The sequence below is a fragment of the Delphinapterus leucas genome, chromosome 5 (assembly GCF_059928025.1).
Source record: "Delphinapterus leucas isolate spDelLeu-1000000601 "Yukka" chromosome 5, BTC_Dleu_Yukka2, whole genome shotgun sequence".
Taxonomy (NCBI): Eukaryota; Metazoa; Chordata; class Mammalia; order Artiodactyla; family Monodontidae; genus Delphinapterus; species Delphinapterus leucas.
Genome location: NC_143133.1, coordinates 94,228,191 through 94,250,838, shown reverse-complemented (window position 1 = coordinate 94,250,838; position 22,648 = coordinate 94,228,191). Strand labels below are relative to the sequence as shown.

The 22,648-nt window shown below is 47.4% G+C and overlaps 1 protein-coding gene across 2 annotated transcripts; it reads right to left on the bottom strand.

Annotated features, from left to right (window-relative positions):
* Window positions 1-6,039: 6,039 nt before the first annotated feature.
* PRDM8 (PR/SET domain 8) lies at window positions 6,040-10,719 on the bottom strand. Of its 2 annotated transcripts, none has more exons than XM_030764038.2 (3): window positions 10,152-10,719; window positions 8,926-9,157; window positions 6,040-8,514 (listed from the first exon to the last, which is right to left on the bottom strand). In XM_030764038.2, the coding sequence occupies exons 1-3, from the start codon at window positions 10,368-10,370 to the stop codon at window positions 6,893-6,895; spliced, it is 2,073 nt and encodes a 690-aa protein (XP_030619898.1). In that variant the 5' UTR covers window positions 10,371-10,719; the 3' UTR covers window positions 6,040-6,892. The 2 variants fall into 2 exon arrangements, with proteins under 2 accessions (XP_030619898.1, XP_022455249.1); XM_022599541.3 differs by having other exon boundaries at window positions 6,040-8,511.
* Between the last annotated feature and the right edge of the window lie 11,929 nt (window positions 10,720-22,648).

The following is a 22,648-nucleotide window of genomic DNA, read 5'->3' as shown; positions in this document are numbered from 1 at the left end:
GTCGCTGTTTGGCTATGTTTTTCTTTTTCAAAGACCCAGTGAAATCTTGCCAGAGGGGAAAACAGATCTTACTTCGTTTGTTTGTCTGGGGGGAAAAAAGTCATCAAATGCGTTTTTTTTTTTTTAAGTTGCACGCTTCACCAAAAAAGTTACTAAATACTGAAAAGTCTACTTTGAGTTCTACAAGCAATAGTGTAACACCGGCACACCCAGCTGAGATGAATCCCCAGAGAAAAGTGTAATCATGCTACATTTTCCCAGATTCCAAAGAAGATTCCCCCAAAGAAGATGTGCTCTGGGTTGCTGGTCAAGGGTGTGCCTGTTTTCTGGATTTCTCCCCTGAAACCCACAGTCCAGCTTTTCTCCAGAAAAAAAAAAGGGGGGGGGGCTGGGATGAAAGAAATTTGGAATTGGTGGCTAGACATCTGAAAAGAAGTGAAGGGACAAAGAACTGATAGAGTTAGTTACTTTTCTCCTATGATTTTTTCTTCCAAATCTCATTCCTGTTCTTGGTTTACAAAGGCTCTTAATATTTCCCTGAAGAATTTACTCCCTGGAAGATTTGGGAAAGAGAAGAAGATAGTGTAGGTACTCTTCAAATCTCCATTATAAAGGAGGGGAAATGTACAATAAAATAATGCATTCTAGCTCAAGGTCCATTTAAAGACACTAAAAAACGTGAGCTGGAGTCAGAGCCCCCTTCTAATGACATTGACTCATTTTTTAGTATCATTCATGGATCCCCATGATCTGCAGAGCCAGAGTTGTCTTCATTAAGCACTGAGACATCTTTCTAAGCAAGATGCCCTTTGTTACATGGTACTCAGGAAGAGAAATGGGCTACTCTTCTACATTTTGGTCATCTTTTCTACAGCAAGGCAAATTATAGCTAGGACTCCTCTTATAGCCCATTTCATTCTTAGTGTTTTGATTGCATATAAGTTTTAAGTGCCGGGAACACATGGTACTCATAGTTTAAGATTATTCTAACTAAGGCAATTAAAACTACATATCCCTGGATGGCTTGCTTGATTTTATTTCTCAGATATTTTTTTCAGTGACCCTTCTGTAAGTTTGGGACATAAGGAAGAAACATTGAGTAGTTAAATACACATCCACAAAATCAAACCAGTTGTTACTCCCACCTGTGCTTAAAAATGAGCAAAGATCATTAAAGAAAGTCAAGACCACAGAAGATTTCTTATAGTGGTTCCTGAGGATTTCTTATAGAGGTTCCTGACCACCTGAGGAAGATAAGTTGAGGCTAAAAGTATATCTCTTTCACCAACTGCGAAGTCAATCGTGTATAATAGTATCAAAGCTTCTACATGAATGATTTTATTTGCTTTTCAAGACACATCTGTGTGATAAACCCACAGGTAGTATTATTCACAAGTTCAAGTAAAGTAAACTGAGACACATAGATGGAAGGGTCACAAAATTCGGGCAGGCTTTCGGACTTAGAAGCCACTATTCTTTCCATTACATTCTGGTATTGCATCTCAGCTTTCTGTTCCAAGATGACAGCCATACCAACAACACAATCCTAAAACTTGATGGAGTGGGACCCTTAGGAGGTTTCCTCCTGGGTAGGTTGTGAGAATTAAACCAGGTCAACATATGAAAAGTACTTAGAATAGTGTCTACCAGTTCTGTGTCTATATGTGTACTAAAATGGATATGTACATTTGTATATGTGAATACATATATGTGCACGTAATATATACATATATGTGTAAATATATACTATGTGTGCAAACATGCATACATATATATTCCAGTACACACACACACATAACTTGAAAAGGGATAAGTAAATAACAATTATCATAACCAGGTTAGCTATTCAAGTAGAACACCTTACCAGACCTCTAAACCTAGAGAGTTTTTAAAAAGAACTTTTTATAAGAACTTTTACTTCAGGTTCTTCATCCTCTAGTCCTGGAGAATAGACATGTTTCTAAAAAGTTTTAAGTCCAATTTAAAATAAGAAAAGCAAAATTTGCCTTAGGAATAGGATCTGTGAAGCAGAGAGCCAGAGAGTGCCCCTTCTGCCCGCCCAGCCAGATTATGGAGCCAGCAGGCACTCAGGTCCACCGGCCTAACACTTATGTTTCTGCCTTATCATTCTAGGCTTCATGGCCCACCTGTCAACTAAAACGCATTTGGAAGAGGAAAAGGAGGTGGCCCAGCTTCTCACCCATCCCCAGTTCAGTTTCTGGGCTGAACTGGGAATGGTGTGAGGTATTTCTACACCCCCTGGAGGTATTATTGCACCTTCAAGGGACGATAATATTTCCAAGCAAGGCCAAAAGCACATCAGTTCAAAAGTCAGGACGGCTGCTTCGTCTCCTTGGAGGAACTGTTCAAGAAGCGACACACATGTGGGGGGCGGTGTTGGGGGGGCTGTCTGGGTGGGTACTGGCATTTGCCCATCTCTTTGAAAACCCGGGTAGGGTGTGCAGTAGTCCTCAATGCCCAGTAAATTGACAGTGCAGTCTCCCGTTGGTCTGGTGAGACTGTCATAGGAGTTAGTTGCCTGAATGATTGAGAATCAGCAAAGAGGGGTTTCCTAATAAAACTCCAGGAAAGATCTCAAATCTCCAGAAGTACTTAAGAGACGGAAAAGAGCGTGGAAGTCAGGAGGGATCGAGGGAAGGGGAAACGGGAGATACCACAGAATAAGCTAACCGATTGCAGAATATGGAATTGGGCAAGGGGAGAAAAAAGAAATCTAAAGCCTTTTTTAGATTTGCGCGTGGATCCTCGGTCGCCGCGCTTGCCCGCGCTAGGTCGGTCGGTCGGCGATGATTCGCTTACGCGCCGAGTCTCCGCGCCACCGAGGGCTGAGGGCTGCCACAGACCTGGGCTTGTGCGCCTCCCTAAGGGCATCTGCCCGGGGCCCTGCAGACCAGTCGTGGACTCCTCCACCCGAGCCGGCTGCACGGTCCTAGCGGGCGGAAGGGAGTCTGGGCCGATCATGGACACGGATGGAGAAAGAGAGGAGAAGCCCCTGACTCACGAGGCGAGGCCGCTTTGGGGCCCTCGGAGTCGGGGGAGTAGGGCGTGCACTTCCTGGTCGTTTTCTGGGTATGACTTGTCCCGGGTGTCCCAGGTTTCCGCGCTGGGGGTCACGCTCACTGGACAGGGCGCCTAAAGAGATAAGCTGCGGGGAGGGCAAACTTAATAGAGGACGGAAAGCGGGCGGTGCACAGCGGTTCAGAGACGGGAGTGGGAGGGAGAAATGCGCCATGCCGCTGGACCCCTGTCCCTTCACCTCCACCGAGGCGCCCGACTGCGGCGGCAGCGGCAGCACGTGCTCGAAACGGGCTGGCCCGCGGGCGCGAAGGCTACACAAGGTCCTCTGGGCCTCGGAGAGCCACAGAGCCTAGGAGTGGGCCCAGGACCTTGGGAACTTTCCCAGGTGGGTCCGGTTTCGGTCTCGGCTCTCCAGCGCCTGCGAACAGGTGCAGAGATGTGCGTGCATTCTTTCCCCAACCCTCCGGTTTCCGCACGCCTGTACGCGTCAGCTACACTCTGCAAGCTCATCTTGGGAAAATAAAGGCGTCCCCCTTCCCACTCGCAAACGCCCAAAGAGGAGAGGGGTTCGCAATCCGCGCAGAGAGCACGCTTGGAGATCGCAGACGCTAGGCGCCGGGTCAATCTCAAGCATTCTGCCCCTGACTGGGACACAGCAAATGCTGGTGCGGCAGCCGCTTGAGCTGCCTTTTCCCCAGTCTTCGGGACGTGCGATTTCGGCAGGCACTCGGAGCTCAGGCCCCCAGCCTGGACTTCACGGCACCAGCCTGCTCCAAGCCTGCATGACCCTGTGACCTTGCTTGCTCCGCAGCTGGGTGCAGACACTTGCGCCTACGGCTTCAGCCAGCAACCTCAGCTAGCTTGGCAGATGAGTGGGGTTATGGGATTTTAGAAACTCTCATTTGACAAAGTTAAGATACATCCAAAAGCTTGAAAATGCAACATTAAAATAAAACATTTCGCAGTTTGTCTTGGCTGAAGGCAAAACTAGCTTTGGGCACCCTTCCCCTACTGCTTCCAGCCAAAGAAAGTCTTGTAAGCAGACTGGTCAGCAAAACTGCCCAGCCCTAAAGTGTCTGCCATTAACACACCCACCTGGATTGCCTGGGCATTAGCTCAGCCAAGGCTCGGCTTTCTTCCTGATTGTGTGATTAAATTAATGACCATATAAAGGAAAACACAGGGGGAGCTCAAAATTGTCTACATGCGTTCTTCAAAAAATAAGATTCTACACTATGGGGAAGTCTTTTTCAAAAAGCAGTATTTACTTACTGTTTCTGTAGACCTAAGTTCATCTTTGAATCCCCAACATGTAATAAAACTAGTGAAAGGAAGATTCTGGACAGAAACAAAGGGGCATTCCAGGGTTTTTGTTTGTTATTTGGTTTTTGTTTTTAAGTTAGGCCCTAGGCAACCTGGGTTGGTTGGTTGGTTTTTAAGAAACTTTTGCTCTAGAGATCCACTAGTGTTCCAGGCATGGACAATTTAGTCAGCCTCTCAGGCATAGTGGTTTAAGGATCTCTTGCGGCCCACCTTCCATTTACCTCCAAATATCTTTCTCACTTCTTGCCATCAAATTTACTCCAAAGCAATCTTGGCCTTTTCTCTAGAAAGCCTCCTTTAGATTTAATTGGAGCCTATTAGACCATTAGAAAAAACAATTCTCCAGTGCCAGAAGTGCTTTAAAGATAGCAGAACCTGTCTCACTCATTGTACAGATAAGAAAACCAAAATGCAGGTAAATTAATGATACCAATAATGATGCAAGGTCATACTCGTCATGCAGAGAAGAGTTAGAACGGGAATTTTGGACTGTTCTTTCTTCTCATCACACTTTGCTGGGGATTAGTGTTTCAGATCACCTAACTGTTGCCTAGGAAAAGTGAGATCAGGCCTCAAAGAAATGTAGCACAAAAAGTACTTGGATAATCTTAAGAAAGTCAACCTGCTTTTTCCACCAATCACACTATGGATACATCTCTTTGCCTTACCCCTGGTCTTTACCTGCCTAATGGTAACTTGTTATGTAGTCCTCTTAAGATAATGAAGGTTTCAAAATCCTTTTAGGGAAAACCATCGAAGGCCTGCAATGAGACCTTGTGCAAGTTTCACATTTCAGAACTTTTCACAAATATCCTTCTTCTGACATAGGGGAGGGTTGGCAAGATGTGAAGGAAGGAACTACAAATGGGAAAGAACACCTCTTGTGATAGATAAAACAGTGTAATATTGGTTTCTAGAGCACCTATGGAGTGACTCTGAAGATGTCCATGGATTAAGTACAAGCTACCCTAAGACCTAAAGGATCATCATTCATTTGGTTTTGCATCTAATGGTTTCTGGACGTACCACATACACCTACATACATACGCTCTGGTTCAGAACTGTTGTCACTATATGAAGAGTACAGAGGGACATTTCATAAGACAAAGGGCAGGGAGAGGAGGAAAGTTCTCAAGGTCTTCTGTATTGTAATGCTCCAGGGCTAGTTTTTTTCCAGAGGCTGTGCAGCTGTTCAAGTCTGTGCAGGGAAAACTGGGCCAATACATACACTACCATGGCCATTTCACCTCGGTTTCTAAAGAAGCTCTCCATAGAGTCTCTTAATGGGTAATGACAGAAAGCTGAAGGGTTCTAGAGCACAAGATACTCTTCCATGTAAGCATCACTAGTAGAACCTAAAGTGGGCTTTTCACCTGGTCTCCCTGATCCAGGTCTGAAAATTATTTGTCTTTGGCCACTTGTGAAAATGCTAGTTATCCTGCTGCTGAAAAGAATGATGACATCCCAGGCACAGGTTAGCTTCATGGCAGGCATCTTTGTTTAGATGATTTGTCCTTTGATCAAGAAGCTCAACACTCTCCAGATAAAGATTTTCCAAATAATAATCAGACTTTGTCTTCTCACTTTTAGGCTCAAAACTGGCTTAGAGTAAATAATACAAGTAGGGTAGGGTTTATCGTTCCTCTGTTCTGCAGTTTCTTCCCCTCCTTTTCGGGCACTCAATGAAAATATATGGTATATACTCAGAGTGTAGCCCTTAGCTACAAAAAACATTTTAAAACACCTTCCCAATAATTGCTTTGAAGAAAATAGTCATTTATTGTCAAAGCATCCAACATATCCAGATAATCTATATAAAGTTTAATAAATCTTTCCAGGGATAAAAGAAACACATAACTATTCAGACTCCATTTCACTGGCACAAAATTACACTTTGTATTAAAAGGAAATACATATTTACATAATGATGACATTCTTCATTGAAGTCCATAATCATTTCATGATACATGCACTTCCCCCTGGAAACTTAAATTGAATGGTGACCCTCTTTTTATTTGTTTTGCTTATTTTTGTAGGAACACAAACTGTAATCGAGATGCAGAAAGCATCTCACCCTCCTCCTTTACTTTATATCTAAAATAAATTTTGCCCTTACATATTATTCCATCTAAATCGTAAGTGCTTAATAATTTAAGTAGAAACGTATGACAAATGCATCAATATGTTGCAATATATGACATTTTAAAAAATGTACTTTGTTTTGGGGAAAGTGAAAATACGTGCATTCAAAAGAAAACCTCTTAAACACCCCACCCAATCAAAAATCCACCATCTTGTCTCGTGTGTGTGTGTGTGTGTGTGTGTGTGTGTGTGTGTGTGTGTAGTGTAGGTCACGGGTAAGCACTTGGATGTAAAGGTTGGGGGAGGCAGAGCACGTGTGTGAGTGTGTGTGTGTGTGTCTGGGTGCGATGTTTCAGGTCACAAGGAGGTGGTGGATGTCCTCGTGTGTTTGCTCCTGCAAGGCTCGACTGTGCGTGTGCGCGCGTGGAAAGCTGGAGTCCTTTCCGTGTCAATTATGCGAAGTCATGTGCCTGGAGAGGTGGTGGCGCTCCCTGAAGGACTCATTGCAAATGGGGCACTTGAGTTTCTCCTCCCGTCTTCGTTTCACCAAGGGCTCCATGGCGTACTCCTTTTTGTGATGCGACCTCATGTGGTACACCAGGTCGGAGGTCATGCGGAAGGAGGCATTGCACTTGGCGCACCAGTTCTGCGCGGGCAGACACAGAGAGGTGAAGGAGGGCGGCAGCAGCGTGAGCGCCGAGGGCAGCTGCAACTGCAGGGGCCCCGCGGCCGCAGCCGCGGCGGCCGCCGCGGCGGCGGAGCTCTTGGGCCAGAAGGCGGTGGCGTAGAGGAAGGGGCTCTGTTTGGGCAGCCCGCCGCCTCCACCACCACCGCCGCTCGGCAGAGACCCGCAACCTCCGTTCAGGTCCGCAGCTCCTTGGAGCTTCACGGCCAGAGGATCGGAGGCGGCGGGGTACAGTCTGGTGGGGCCCACACCGTCTCCGGGGTGGCAGGGCTCGAGCGCGCTCAGCTTCTGGCCCAGCACCAGCGGGGACAGCTGCGAGAAGGAGCGCGCCGGCTGTGAGAAGGCGCTTTTGCGCTCGTCCGACGCTGCGCCCTGGCCGCCGCCCGCCCCGCCCGCGGCCCCAGCGCCTGCACCGCCCCCTGCGCCGTTGCCGCCCGCACCGCCCAGCTGCTGCACTGAGGTGAAGGCGCTGCCCCGCGCCGGGCTGCCGCCCTCCAGCCGGCCGGGCAGCGCTCCCGCGGGCCGCGGGGCCAGCAGCTTCTCGGAGCCAGCCGGCGACGCGGCCACGGGCGTGCAGGAGCCGCCGCCGCCCGCGTCCTGCTCCTCGGCGGCCATGCTCCCGCCGTCGGCGGCCGCCTCCTCCTGCACACCGGCCGCTCGGGCCGCCTTCTTCACCTCCACGAAGGCGCTGCGCTTCGCCTCGCCTGTCTCCGGGCTGGGCGGCGCGAACAGGCGGCTGTTCTCTTCCAGGCCGAAGTAGCTGCCCGAGGCGCGGTACTGTTGGGGCGTGCACACCAGGTCCTCCTTGGAGGCGGGCGGGGGCCGCTCGGCGAAGCGGCCTCGGCCCGCCACCAGCCCCGCGCCGCCGCCGCCGCCGCCGCCCTCCGCCGCCTCCTCCGGGAATTTCCTCTTCCCTTTGCCCACGCCCGCGGCGTTGCCGTCGGGACTCAGCTCCGCCCCCTGGTGGTCGCTGCAGCCGCTGAGGCTCCTCACTGGGGAGCAGCTGCTGGCTCCCCCGGAGTTCTCCAGCTCCCGCGCCAAGTTGTGAAAGTCCGTGGACGGCTTCGCGCTGCTGCCGCCGCCGCCCGCCGCAGGCGGGTTACCGCCCTCGGGGGAGGGGGCCGGGTAGTGGTGGACCGGGCCGGCTTTGCAGAACTTGGGGCTGGGACCCAAGGGTGCCTCCTGCGGCTGCGGCGGCTGCTGGTCCTTGCCGCCGCCGCCGCCCCCGTGATCCTTGGTGCCCACGCCGCTGCCTTGCTCCTCTCGGGGGCTCACATCAACGCTGTGAAGTCTCTTGGGGCAGCGGAAGCGCAGATGCGCCACATAGGGAAACTCAAACTGGAAACGTTGGCTGCATTCCAGGCATGTGTAAGGGGACGACCCTGCTTAGTGAGCAAACACCACATACACACAATTGCGCGCGCGCGCGCACACACACACACACACACACACACACCACATGATTACTCAGCATCGTCTCTAGGCCAGTTTGCCATCACCCCCTTCACAAAGCCACCTTCGCTTCTCAGGGCCTGAGTGCCTGAGTACAGAACATCGTGAAAGGCCCGATCTAACTTTCCCTCATGATTTGAGGGGAGTGCAGTCATTAAGCCAAGCGTGCCCCGAGTTATCCTCACCTAGCTGTCCCAGCTTCATTCCGGACTATATCTCAGAAGCTCCCTATGAGGCACTCCAAGGGAGGAAAGGCGCGCCGAGGCGCCAGAGTGAGCCCCGCCGCTCCCTGCGTCGCTCCCCCGCTAGCTAAGGGCCCAGACGCAGGTCGAGAGCCAACCTACCATTCATTTTGCTGTGGGATCTAGAGGGGCAGAGCAAGAGTAACTCAGTCAGTTCTTTCCCGTACCAAACTAATAACTCCTCATCTTTGGCAATCCTGCGGAGAGAGCGGTAAAACAGCTGTCCGTTTTTTATGTAGGCTTCAAGGTTCTGCTCTTCTTTATCTCTGGCTGATTGGACCAAACGCAGCCACATCAGACCTTCTGAGGAACCATTCGCCGCTGAGGTGTCTACCTACAGTTTAGAAAAAAGAAAGAATACAAGAAGGAAGGGGATGAGGGAGGGAAACTCTTGTGAGAGAATGAAGCCACAGGAGCCAGGGCCATTTCCTCTGTTATTCTTTCCCAAAGAATTATCTGAGGTCAAGCTTCCAAAAACTTGACCCGAGTTAACAGCCATCCTCATGTTTGTGGCCAGCAGGCAAGATAATGTTCCTAGAAAGCTGCATCAATTATGTAGATTATTTAAGTCATCGTATATTGGTTGAACACCAAATTAGCAAATTTCTTCTTACAATTCAAATTAGTGTTAACCTCTTGAGAATTGATTGCTAAATTATATCACGTTGCAAAAGTATGGGGAATTTTCTTTGTTTTAGAAGTAAAAAGCAGGCTTAGGTTTTAAAAATTATTCTGTGGCATTCACTCATCTTCCTAATTTTGGCTTAAACAATTAATAGTTCTTTGTAAAGAAAGAATAGGAAGTGAGAGGACTTTTCACACTCAAACATATGACTTTAATGATGTTTCATTGTCAAAACATTAACATTTTTATTTAAATACAAACTCTAGGCACTAGCTAGCTTAACCAGAAAGAGTAATATTCCAGGGAACAAGAGGCCTCTGGGATTGGAAGGCAAATGCACCCAATATTTATAATAAAAGTACTTATAGCAAGTACTTAGTATGCAAATAGCCTCAACCCTAGTGAAACCTCCCAAAATGTTAAGGAAGTGGTGTTCATCTCCAGGAAAGCCCAGAATTGAGGCACTGATTTAGACATATCTGGCATTCAAAATCAATTTTTGTCACTTATTTTGGAAAACCAGTTGGCAATACTTCTGAGTTTAATTTTCCTTTTCTAATTTTTGGTGTGTAAAATAGAATGGCACGTACCATTGCATTTTCTACATTCAGAACCTGTCTCAGCTTGCCATTAGAATGATTCTTAGTCCATTTTCAAAAGGATATTACCTTCATAACCCTACACAGCATCGGCCAAGACTTACCCGGAAGATATAAGGGACCGTTCTCTTGTCGGTGGACTTGAGAGCTATGAAAGCTATGCTGTCGTACAGGGAAGTATGGCTCAGGACGCAGGGACCGAATATAGCATTCTCAGGGATGTCGCAGGTGGTGTAAACGCTGGTAAAAATATCTGTCAGACATTGTTGGACAGCTTTGGCATCTCCATCCCAGATGCCTCTCTGGATGCCCGAATCCTCCATCACTGAAGACAGATACACAGGACAATTGAAACGAGTTACATTACTCCTTTTGCCTCTATGAATCCAGGCAGAACGTTTTGACTACTAGACAGATTTTTCTTGAATTTGCCTGGTTTTTGCATCGCTCTTATTTCAAAAATAAAGCCAATGGCAGATTAAATCTGGCATATTACAAAGATGCCAATGAAGAGTACTTTCTTTTCCTTTAAAAATTATTTAAAAAACTTGTGATGGGGAGCTCAGAGTGGACTGACTGCTAGAGAGAAAGAAAAACTGGGCTAGGAAAGAGAAGATCGCTTTTTTCATTACCTTGGGGGAGGATGGGGGGAGGGAGAAAGAAGGGAAGAACAATAGGATTTTTTACTAGCCTATAGACTTTCCAGACTGAGAGAAACTTCTAACCCTTGGGAGAAAGCTCCTCTCTTCTACTCTTATGTATTGAACTGGGTGCCAGGGAGCTGATTTTATTCTATTTTTTCTTCCAAAGAGGGGAGCAGCATTTGGGAGCAGGCGGAGACAGCAGAGCATGGCGAATGGATTTCAAGTAGAGTGTCAGGGCCACTGATTCCATGTCAGCTAACCTTTCTCTGCAGCCTACAAGAGGGGACGTGTGTCTGCTCATTTCCATAATCCAACACTGTCCCTCCGAGGGCTTTAATTAAAAGCAGCAAGCGGAGGTAATTATTTTTTTCTCGACACGCTTATTTATGGATGAGGGTGAATCCCAGTTACCTTGTTATACAAGGGGGTGGATAGAGTCGCATGTGCCTCATGAAGTGTGCAGGTATAAGGCAGGACTGAAGGGTCCCCAGTCTGAAATACCGCGTGTGTAATGATTGGTGAATGCTCACTCCCCCAGATAGGACCTTGTCTGGGCAAGAGGGGGCAGCCCCGCTTGAGTAGACCTCGGTGGGCTCTCCAGCTGTTTAATCCGCAGTAATTCAGAAAGTGATGCCCCGATGGAGAGCTCTCTATTATTAAGCTGTCATAAGGAGACATTTTCCTTTCTTTGCCACTGGACACCCCCCCCACACACAAGACTTATCATTAAACAAACAAACAAACAAAACATATTTAAATTTTAAAGTGGCTTTAAACTAACTGCATTGTTTACTCTTTCTGACTGATTAAGAGATTCCTCCAAGTTGTTTTTTTCCCTAATAACGTCTCCATAGGCAGTTATTTAAGTATATTTTGTACAATTTAAGTAGCAGGAAAGGGAAACCTAATTCTTTTCCTCAGAAGCTGTTCTTCATGGAATAATATTAGTCATGTTCATTTTTATCTTAATGTCTATTAACCAATTAATCTTGCAAATGTGATTACAAGGTAGTGCTTTTATTTATTTTTTTTCTTTCCAGCTAACAGAGAATGAAACTTTGGTCAGCCTCTTTTCCATTCACTCTGCTGCATCCCCCAAATGTCAAGTATGGGCTGTATATGCCAGGCAGGAATAAGAGAAATTATCCATACAGTAGAAACTTACTTTATTATGCTACAGCATCTATCCCTGGGCATTTTACCCAACACAAGGTAGCCCTTCTGATTCCAACTGCAAATTTAAATACATTTTTAAAAATCCCTCAGAATCTCTCAGAACCTCCTTTTCAACGGAATCCTATTCTCTCCTTTTCAATTTCCTCAATTCAGCGTTTTATGCTCCAATTTTTCTCTTCCTTTTAAAAGTCTCTTTCACACAAGCGTTTCATTGTGCCGAGAGGTCGCCCCGTCACTTCGGGCAACAGCAGGGACCAATCATTAAAATGCAGTTCTACCTAACAATACGGTGAAAAGATCCTCGCTACGCCGCGCTAATAGGGGTTCGCGTCGCCACGGCGGCCGCCACGAGCCTCGAGTCGGTCACAATACAGCTGGGCGAGAGCCTGGGCTCTGCCGCCCGCGCGCGGTCGCCTTTGCCATCTAACCTTTCACAGTTCTGCATCCTCCTCTAAGCCCGGGTTCTCAGACGCCCGGGGGATCCTCCCAGAGCCCGCTGGGCTCGCCGAAAGCCGTCGCTGCCGCCGGCCGCTCGCCCTCCCCCGTAGGCAGGCATTGTCTGGCGGCCGCGCGCTCCCCAGTCGCTGGCTTCTTCGCCAAAGGGCTCTCCACCCCTCCTCCCTTTGTATAACCCTATTGGCAGTAGAGATCCCGTCAATAATTATCCCCCCCCCCCTTTCTGGATAATGAGAAGACGGCGGACAAAATGTTCCACTCTCCCCACCAAACCTGCCTTCCTCCCATCCTCCTCTCCCATCAATGCACATAGACTTACCAGGAATAAGGTCAGGATCAAATCGCCCAAATAAGGCCACCTGGAACCGGGAGATGCAATCGAGTGTTTCTTTCGCCTACTGTATCAATGTATTTCCATGTCAAGAGGTGTTGGTGTTGCTGTCTTGTAGGCTCTGCCTAAAGAGAGGAGAGAGAGATGGAGAGACGTGGAGAGAGAAATGAGGGGAGAGTGAGAGAGAGAGAGAGAGAGAGAGAGAGAGAGAGAGAGAGAGAGAGTTGTACAGATGGACCCGATGCAGTGACTGACTGGCACGCAGACACACACTTTTTGTTTGCTGCACATAATCTGCCCAATGACGCGTGACAGCCCACGTCCCCTCCCTTTAACTCTTTGCTGGTCTGGGCGCTCCCTACGGCGGCGCCGCCTGCCTGGAAACCTCTCCGGCCTGCCCTCGCCCCGCAGCCCCGAGCGCTTTCGCCAAGTGACAACGCCTCTCCGAGCGCGGCCCGGCCCGCCTCCTCCTAAAGCCTCGGCCCTCTGAGAGTGGTGGTGGTGGTGGTGGGAATCAGTTTTGGGGTCGGAAAAGGAAGTACCAAAAGACCTGGAGAGGGCCTTTTCCCGTTTCGCTTGGCACCTGGAGAACCTCTGGCAGACAGCTGGCCACTCAGCGCGCGCACGGATCCAGCGCGCATTGCCTGAGTCTGAGTTCTGTGAAGGGAAAGGGGGCTGCGGTTTAGCCCCGAGGGATTCTCTGGCCCTCCAGCCGCGGCTGACACGAGCAGCTAGTTGCCTGGGGGTGATAAACCGGCGTCAGCTCTCTCCAGGAGCGCTCACACTACCAAGCCCTCACGAGCAAGATTCAGAAAGGGTGCGCTTTGGTGAGAACTTGGCTCAGTCTTTCCTTGAACACGGAGATGGGTAAGAGGGATGGGGTAGGGACGCCGCCAGACCTCCGAAAGGGATTTACAAGGGTCTTTTGGTCCCAGCACACACTTACCTGGGCGGGGGAAGGGGTGAGAAGGGGACTGGTGGGAAAAACCCAGGTTACGGGACTCAAGCTTTTCAGGCTTTTCCGCCTTCAGCCTGGCGCGTTCTGCATAATCCCCAAGGGGGTCCCTTGCCGGGGAGGCAGGTAGTCTAAGACCCCCCAGGGGTGGGAAGTGTGAGTTAAAGTAAAAATTATTACCGAGATGGGCTCCGGAGAGCTTTTCACGTCCAGCAGGTGGTGGAAGAGTGAATGGAGTGGCCGACGCCGTCTCGGAAGCCTCGTTTGTGCACTAAGCCACTTAGAGGCGCTGGCTGGCCCCTTTAGCGCAGCAGTTGATGCTAATGACTTGAGGTCTTTAACAGCCTGAAAGTTGACTCCTTCAACAGGGGCCCGCAACACATTTTCGCTGGGGGATCTCGGGGTTCATTTTCGACATTTAACTCTCTGCTCCTAAGGGAAGAAAGACCTTTGAGTGGTATAGACAGTCCCACTCCTTCAGCCTCATCCACAACACCACTACGTTGAAGAGGGCAATCAGTTAGCTTTAGGATAAATCGGACGTGTAGCCGCTACAGTGGACAAAGCAGAACCACGACTTGAGAAGACAGCCTAGTTTTTAGCCAGTGTTTAAATAAGGTAAGTGGATTGGGGGTTGGCAAAGAGCAGCCTAAAAGGAAAAGGTGTGTGCAATGTTACTCTGATGCTCCTGTGGCTCAGAGACCTCCCTCCGGAACCCAGTGAGGCAACCAGGCACGGAGCACCTTTCTTCGCTGGCGCCTACCATACAAGGAAGCCTGGAAAGGATTTTGCAGAGGAGAAAAAAAAAAAAAGTGCGAGGAATTTCCCACCAAATTCTCCTTTCTCTCTCTCTGCCTCCCTCCCACCTTCTGTCTCTCTCTCCCTCCCCTTCTCTTTTCATCCGGCCCCCACATAAGTTCTGAGTCCTTCTGACCAGACAGAGCTGTTGTCTAGGATTAAGCTGGGACTTGGAGAAAGAAGGGTTGCAAAATCCCCATATACTAGGAAGTAAAGGAAGAATTCTCCCTTAAATGTTCAGGATAGCTATTGAGTTTTCAAAGAAATCTTCTCAAACTACAGTTGTCTTTCATCTTAACATATCATTTCTCTTATGCACATGTGCACACTTTAAAATAGTTTGCTCAAGGTCAACTCATGTAATAACCAAAGCTTAATGCTGAGGGCTCTCACATGTCTCTATATAAGAATCTGCAAGGTATTTAGCCACCAATTGGCTTATACCTGGATGCTCCATTCATTACTCCCCCCATCTCACTCACACACATGCATTCCCCCATCACTTGTTTAAAGAAAGGGTGATGGGATTAGAAATGTCGTAAGAATTGCCTCAAACATCTGAAAAATAACTTGCAGTGTTGAAGGATTCAATTAAGTGAATTCAGAGAAGGAAAAAGTAAGGGCAGGTGACACACAGGTATAAACAACAGCAAATTAAGATACAGAAGTAGCCATAAGAGGGTTGTGGTCCCTTAGAAACTACAGCAAAGGTGTGTGTGTGGACAGGGGGGAGGAGTGCTGTGTCTTCGAACCTAATTCCTAAACTTAGAACGAAACACTCCTTAGGGCCTTCTTTTGTTTTTTGTTTGTTTGTTTGTTTTTGTTTTTAAAAGAGAACAGGAAGTTTGCCTTTCTCAGGAAAAGTCATCAGTCCATGCCTAGACACTTTTAAAAAATCCTCCTACCTATTGTAAATTTAAAAGCATCCACCCCAGAATATAAGCGTTCTGGAAAACCTTAAAATCTAAATGGCAGGCATTTTTCTTTTCCCTGGCCTTTCCTTTCTTAAATATAAAGGGCACTTAGACTATGTCTCCTTTGAGGTACTGAAACCTCGACTCCAATTTGTATAAAATAACAGATGTTTCTGGTACTGAAATTGGGGGTGAGGGAGCTTGACTTTTCAAATCTCAAGCTAGAAAATAACTAAGATTCTATATATCAAAGAGGGGAGAGGTGTATTGAGAATCTGGCCATCCGATGATATTTCCTCTCAGTTTCACTTACCTGCCCCCTAATTAGATTTCCGCTGCTGATTTTAGATATAAATCCCCAGATAAAAAATTTCCTACATTTTATGAATCCAACCAACTCTTTGTCTTATGTATTAAATGATTCACACAACAACCACAAACCCACAAATATAGGTAAGAGCAAGTTTGAAATTCCTACTTTGAGGGTTTCCCAGTACTTTAATTGATACACATTTCGTTAGGTAATATAAATGGTCTAAATGAAAATTGCTAATTGGAGGTAAATAAAATCTACAGATTACTTTTATTTTTTTTAGAAATTTATAGGCTAAAATGGTGCATAAGCCACTTTGAAATCATTCTGCATTATTTCTTACTGGAATTCACTGGTACTAAATGAAGAGTTGAGGCATTTATTCAGCCTAAAACAATACTATAAAGATGCATCTCGGTCAATAGTTTTATATAATTCACACGCAACAATGGGTTTATGCATATATTTGGAGCTCTTTTCCCTGGGATTTTATTTCCAATTAAATGATTAGAGAGATGACTATGAAGAGTGAAGGTATTTTTGCCTTGTCCCACTTTAACAAGGCTTCCTGCAGTTATGGCAAAAAAATACATGTGTAGACAACCGCAGTATTGTTTTAGAAGAGAAGGCTGGAGAGAGGTTGATGAATGATTCCCGAGGTGGTGCCTTTTACGACCTAAGTGAGAGGATGGAGAAAGGGTAAGAAAGGAAATCTGATTCTTGAGAGCATTAGAATGGAAATGTCATTTCTCCTCCCAGGGGAGAGAAAAGGGCCCCAAATATCTCAACTTCTGTAATAGGAAGCAGGTAAAGTCTCTACGAATAACTCACTAAGAAGGATTATTACTTTATAAGAATGAAAACACATTATTTTTCTTTCTCTATCACTTTCTAGGTCCTGGCTCATCCCCCTCTAATCGTATCACCAAAGCACTACAGCAGCAAAGGCTCAGTTTATATATATATATACACACACATATATATATAATATTATATATATTTACACACTGGAAGACAAGAGGATGCCAAAGAAGCAGAGAGATGGTGGAGACATTTTCCTAAACTTATGAATTTCCTACAGGGAGGTCTCTGGAAGGGGCTATGAGGAGATTGGGGAAGGCAGAGAAAGGAGCTTCATGGAGGGGTGTTGCATTGCCCTAGCCTCACCAAGGAGGGTAAGGAACTTTCTAAGGGATGACTTAGAGGCAAGAAGAGGCAGACTTGCTGAGCTGGATAATGGTTTACAGGGATGGGGAGGGGGCACTTTGTTTTTTATAAGTATTCATGGCAATTTCAGTATGGGTCTGTTCCTCACCAAGAGTTACAGTTGGTTCAATAGGTCATAAATGGTTTCCTGGGCTCATTCTTGGACAGCCAGAAACTCAAAGGATGGATAATTTTGTAGCCTGTGAGGAGGGACTCCAGGTTTCCAACTGCAGGGATCATTATTCCTGACTCACATTTTTCTCTTTTCAGCTTTTCCTCTTTCTCAATAAATGGTAACTGTTCTTAATCCTGCTGCTACTAAAGCTATCATCATTATAGTTATAACCTACATTTCTCAAGTTTAAAACCTTCTCTCTGAGGGATCTCAAGTTCCACTTGCCCTTCCTTTTGTTGGAGTTCAGCTTCAAGCTGAATAGCCTTTGAGAGCTTTGTGTAATTCATTTTCTCTCCTGGATCTAAGTTGTAGTCAGCTGGCTTAATGGCTTCTGTGAATGACTTCCAGCAGGGCAAGCAAACTGTGGTAATATTGAAGGCAACTACTACAGATCTGAAACCAATGCCTCATGCTCACCTATGTGAATGTAACCTGTGAACCAGATCTAATATGCAGCATCCTGACCCCCTGGATTCTCCCAGATTTTATACCCCTCCCCAGATGAATATCTAGAGATCTAGCAAGGAATTTTCTGTCAAATCCTCAGGTTACAAAGTCCTTCCCAGAATCATACACACAGCCCTTGAATGTATCTTAGTAGGAGGAGTAGGGTAGGAGGAAGGAAATGTAGACAGGGCATAGTCAGCCCCTCTGAGCCTCTCTCTTTCTGGGCCAGGCTTTCCAGGCAGACAGGGGACCAAGGGGTGTCTAGCAGTCTCAAATTGGGGGGAACATCAGATTTTGAGAAGACTGACTCTAGGCTTTAGTAATGTCACCAAGTTGAGAGGCTCTACATCAAATTTCTTTCCACAACCAGGAGAAGGGGCATGATCACAATACCCAGTAGTACCTGAGTTCCACCTCTTTTCCTCTTTATTTTAGGGTGAGTGCAATTCCTGAGTTAAAAGAGAGGTGCTTATTGAAATAGTGGGTTCATACTAGGCAGGTTCGACTCCCTGGAACCTGGTCGAAGCTAGCTCTCTAAAGTATGGACTTAGATTGTAAATTGGGCTGCTGGGGGATGAGCAACATTCTCTCCTGGGAAGGGGGCCTAGTCAGAATGCACACATGCCCGGGACTTTCAAGCTCAGAATCTGTCCATGGCATACTTTCCTGAAGCCTGAGGAGAGAGACATCTGATTTTCTCTAAGGAAAAGAGAGGCAAAAAAGAAAAGGAATGAAAAGGCTTGGAGGAGTAGATATCAATCAGTGACCACAACAGTGATGATTCACATTTCTTTGTTAGAGCCTTGGAAATAGTTTCATTTTTTCCACAAACTGTGTTCTCATACCCAAACTGCTACCTGGTCATCTTGCAAATTGGATTGAGTGAAAATTATCTTTTATGATTTCAGTTCAAATTAATTGCAGGTATTCCATGATTTAATCCAGGGGTATTAATCTAGCATCAATGGGGGAATGTCTCCCCAAATATTATATGGAAGGCCTATAGCTTTTAACAGATTTGCATAAGCACTAAAAAACTACCAGAGTAGGTTGTCTTCAATTCTAATACTTGGAGAAGTGGTCTCTTAAGGAATTCAAAGATCACCTTGTCACAAACAACCGTAATAACAACACTACTATAAACAATATTGTATACACATTACAAAGTGGCAAAAATAATAGGCAGGGGGATTGAAACTTATATTGGTTCTCTTGTACCTAGTTATTGAAAAGCCAATTCCCACATTGATTTGCTAGTCTTCTGGTGATGTAATATAAAGGTAAGCAAGATATAATTAATAATGTCCTCTAAAGTTTTAAGGAAAATCCATATTTTTAAAATAAATAATATCCAGAATTGTCAAACAAATCATTCACAAAATCCTAAGAAGAATAAACATATTGACTTTAAAGACCTGAATGTTCACTTTCCTGAAGGCCTAGAATTCAATTTAGGTCTGAACAATTTTATACCTGATCAGACATGGCTGTGTGTGTGTGTGTGTGTGTGTGTGTGTGTTTGTGTATTACAGAGAGAGATTTTCCTTGGCTGCATATCTACAAAGCAGTCACTTCTCCTTGTTGCATGTTTTCATGTAAGATGGTTTTGAGAAAATGTGTGAAGTCATATAGGAGAGCAATTGGTCTTGGAGAAGCAAAACAATAGAGTTCTAAAGAATATATTTTATACATATGATTTTAGTAACAAGTACCTTGTGTATGTGATCAGATGCCTCATAGCATTATCTACACGCTAGAGTCAGTTTACCTGAGGCACTAGGAAGTCAACGTTTCCAGGGATCCTCTGAACTTGGGAAAATGTCCTGGGGAAAGTCAATGCTCTGAGAGTGGGGTCGGTTCCATTTCTTACCTGGGGGACTGAATTAGTTCTTCTATCCCTAAAGTCACTGACAGCTGAGTTTGGGCCCAACGTTTGGGCCTCAAAGCAAGGCAGGGAAGTGCTTGCTAGCCGCAGACCATTCCTGATGTCTGGATCTCCTGTGTCTATGTCTCAGTAGAGCTAAGGGTACAGAGAAGGCCAAATGACAGAGACGGGCTTAGATGTGGGCTAAGGAGGTCTCCCTGCGAGAGATCCAGGGAGGGCATTACCCGGACAGTATCACAAAGGGCAGACAACACTCCCACTACATTTGGGATGAGTCATCAAGGAGTGACACTGGACAGGACCTGGGAGGAACCAAACAAGCCTTCAGCGGAGGGTTACTCCTTTAGAAACAGCGCTAGCAAACCAGGAACGTGGGGCAAGAAGAAGCCATGCAGCGCTCTCAGCGCGCGGCAGACACCCCCTGGACTAAGCTGGGAGCAAGTGGAGTTAAGCTTCCTCTCCTCCAAGTTTTCCGTAGTCTCCAACCTCCTACCGCCTCCACGGAATTAGTGCCAACTCTGGCCTCCTGCAAGCGACTGCTTTCCGTGTGGAAAGGCTTCCCGAGCGCTGGGCTTTCGCATACACCAGCTCCCTCCCTCCCATCCCCCAGCCCCCTGCGCGGTCCTCGGCCGCCGCCCCCCTCCCCCGCCCCCCTTTCCCAGGGCACGGGGTCTGTGTTCTGATGTCTCACTAGCTGGGCTGCCAGTGACCTCTCCCAGCCTTGGATTTCCTCCTCAGGCAGGCTAAGGCTGGCAAGAGCTGCCTCCCGGGCGGCGGTAAGGACTCGGTGAGGGAACAAGGGCGAGCGCGCTTTTGAAAGCCAGTTGCTGAGCAGATGGTAAGGGATTACTTCCAAGAGCCGGGGTTAGTTTCATTTCAGCCTTGGCCATCCCAGAGAGGTCTCAATGCCTTCATTAAGGAACATTCTCAGACGTCTAGGGAACTGACCCAAGCATGACCAACAACTCAGGTTTGGGCCGCAACTCCATCAGGGCAACTACCTGTGTTCGAATCCCGGCCCGTGACGCTTGGCGGATAACTTAACCTGTCCGTGCTTCAGGCCTTCCTCTGTGAACCGAGGGTAATAAGGGCAACTCCTTTCATGAAGTTACCCTGAGGGCCGAGTTGGTATTTAGAAAGCGCAGAGAACACTGCCTGACACACAGTAAATACCTATTTCAGTGCTGGCTACTGTTACCGTTAGTAACACTGCCTTAGCTTCCTTTTCAGAAAATTTAAGAATTGTATTGTGCACCCGCCTTCAAAGCCACTCAGTGAAGGCTGAGGATTTCTCGATGTTTCTAGGAACACCGGAAGGAGGTACTGGAGGATAAAATAAGCAGGCGGGAGGAATGCGTCCAGGTGTTCAGGAATCCCTTCTACGGCCAAAGGAAGGGCCCAAACAGACTTTACGGAAGAGCGAGCTGTTTTTGGCTGGTAGGCTGGGAGATTGGACTTCTTCTATCCCTCATCCCGGCCGTGAGTCCTTTCTTTTGACCTGGGAGCGGCGCAAGTTAGAAACGCAGGGAAGTCCGGGCACTACCACCTGATGGGGTAAGAAGCCTGTGAACGCATCGCTGATTGGCTCAAGTGCCGCGGCCAGAAAGCCAAAGCCTGGCCGGCCAGAGAAACCTGAAGCCTGGGTCGCCCGCTCCCACCAGGGCTCAGGGCCTCGGAGCGGCGCGGCCCTTCTTCTCCCTCCAAAGGCCAGGGATCAGCTGCGGCCTTCGGGAGCAGGCGGGCCCGGAGGCAGGGTGGGCATCCCTGGACCTCCCCTCCACACCCTAGCCTGGGTAGCTCTGCGGAACGGGACGTTGCCGCCGGGGCCTCAGCCTCGCGGTCCCGCCCCGGCCCCGCCTCGCCCCAGACGCCCGCACGCGTTCTGCGCGGGGCCTTGTGGGCCGCGCGGCCGACGGAGCCCGGTCTCTGGGGCGGCGCTGCCGGGCAGAGCCTTCTCCCTGGGCCCCGCCGGCTTCGCGCAGCCGCAGCCCTGGGCAGGCGCGGTTCGTTTGCCGCAGGCCTACAGTCTCACACTCCGCGAAACCTCTTGCCCGGGCAGGGACAGGTAACAGAGGTCAGTGTGGGCTCTTTCTTCTGAAGGGTCCTGGAACCAGTGGTTAAGAGGTCAAAATTTGGGATCCTGAACACTTCTGTTTGAACCCCAGGTCTGCAGTCTACTAGCTGTGTGTCTTTGAGCAAATCACCTAATCTCTCTGAGCTTTAGTTTCCTTATTTGGAGAATCGCATAAACACCATTTGTCTCATAGGGTGGCTATGAATATTGTAAAAGCAAGCCTGGGTTCAGAACCCAGCTGGACCACTAGCTTGGGTTAACTTCTCTGTTCTTCTATTTCCTGTGAAGGAAGGGGACGTGTGAACTAGCGTTAATAATACTTACAAAGGGTCATAAGAATTAAATGCAATAAGCCTATGGGAGCATTCAGTCTAGCACATAGTAAGAGCCTAAACAGTTAATTAAAGCACCTCAGTGTCTGCTACTTTGAAATGCTGAGTAAACATAATTTTTAAATCTTAGCTCTCCTAATCTTTGTATCCTCTTCAGAGAGAAGCAGAATGCAAAGGTGCATGTTGCTGTGTGGGTTGTGGTGCACACAGAATTGGGAAGAAGCAGCTTGTGGCAGTAAGGTAGGTGACACTTCTGAAAGCTGCATGCTTTTCCTTCTTGGCCTTTCCTCTTCAGTTTCTAGGGTCAAGGTAATAGAATAGGAAAGGCAGGGAAGAGGAACTTAGAACATGGAAGATGCTCAACAAATGTTTCTTGAGTAAAAAAATGCATTTCAGATATTAATGAGGCAAGGAGTCTGTCTGAAATGGAATGGAGGACCCAGAATTGGGGTTGTCTTCCATCTCTCTGCCCCTGGCTGCCCGTAGCCATGTTACGAGCATTTCTGTGTGACATTATGTCTTGGCTTCTGGGAGGGGAAGACACAGGGGTGAATTATCTTGGGGTGAATTAGGCCTTTAGTGGAGGGTTGGGATCTGTATATTCCCCAAAGCTTGAAAATTCAATTAAGAGTCCAGGAGCTCACATTCACAGACATCCCTTAATCATCCTTAGAACTCAGACCCTTGCAAAGAAGGGGAGCATACGTACATCACCATATGCCTCATCACTGCCCCACTCCTTCAATACCAGTGTCTTCTGATTTTTCAGATGGAAGCACTAACATGCTTTTTTGTTTTCTATAGATAATAGGATAATGGAGGATGATGTTTTACCAGGAACTAACAGGACATTGGGGGAAACATGGCCCCAAACAGCATTCAAGACCATACCCTT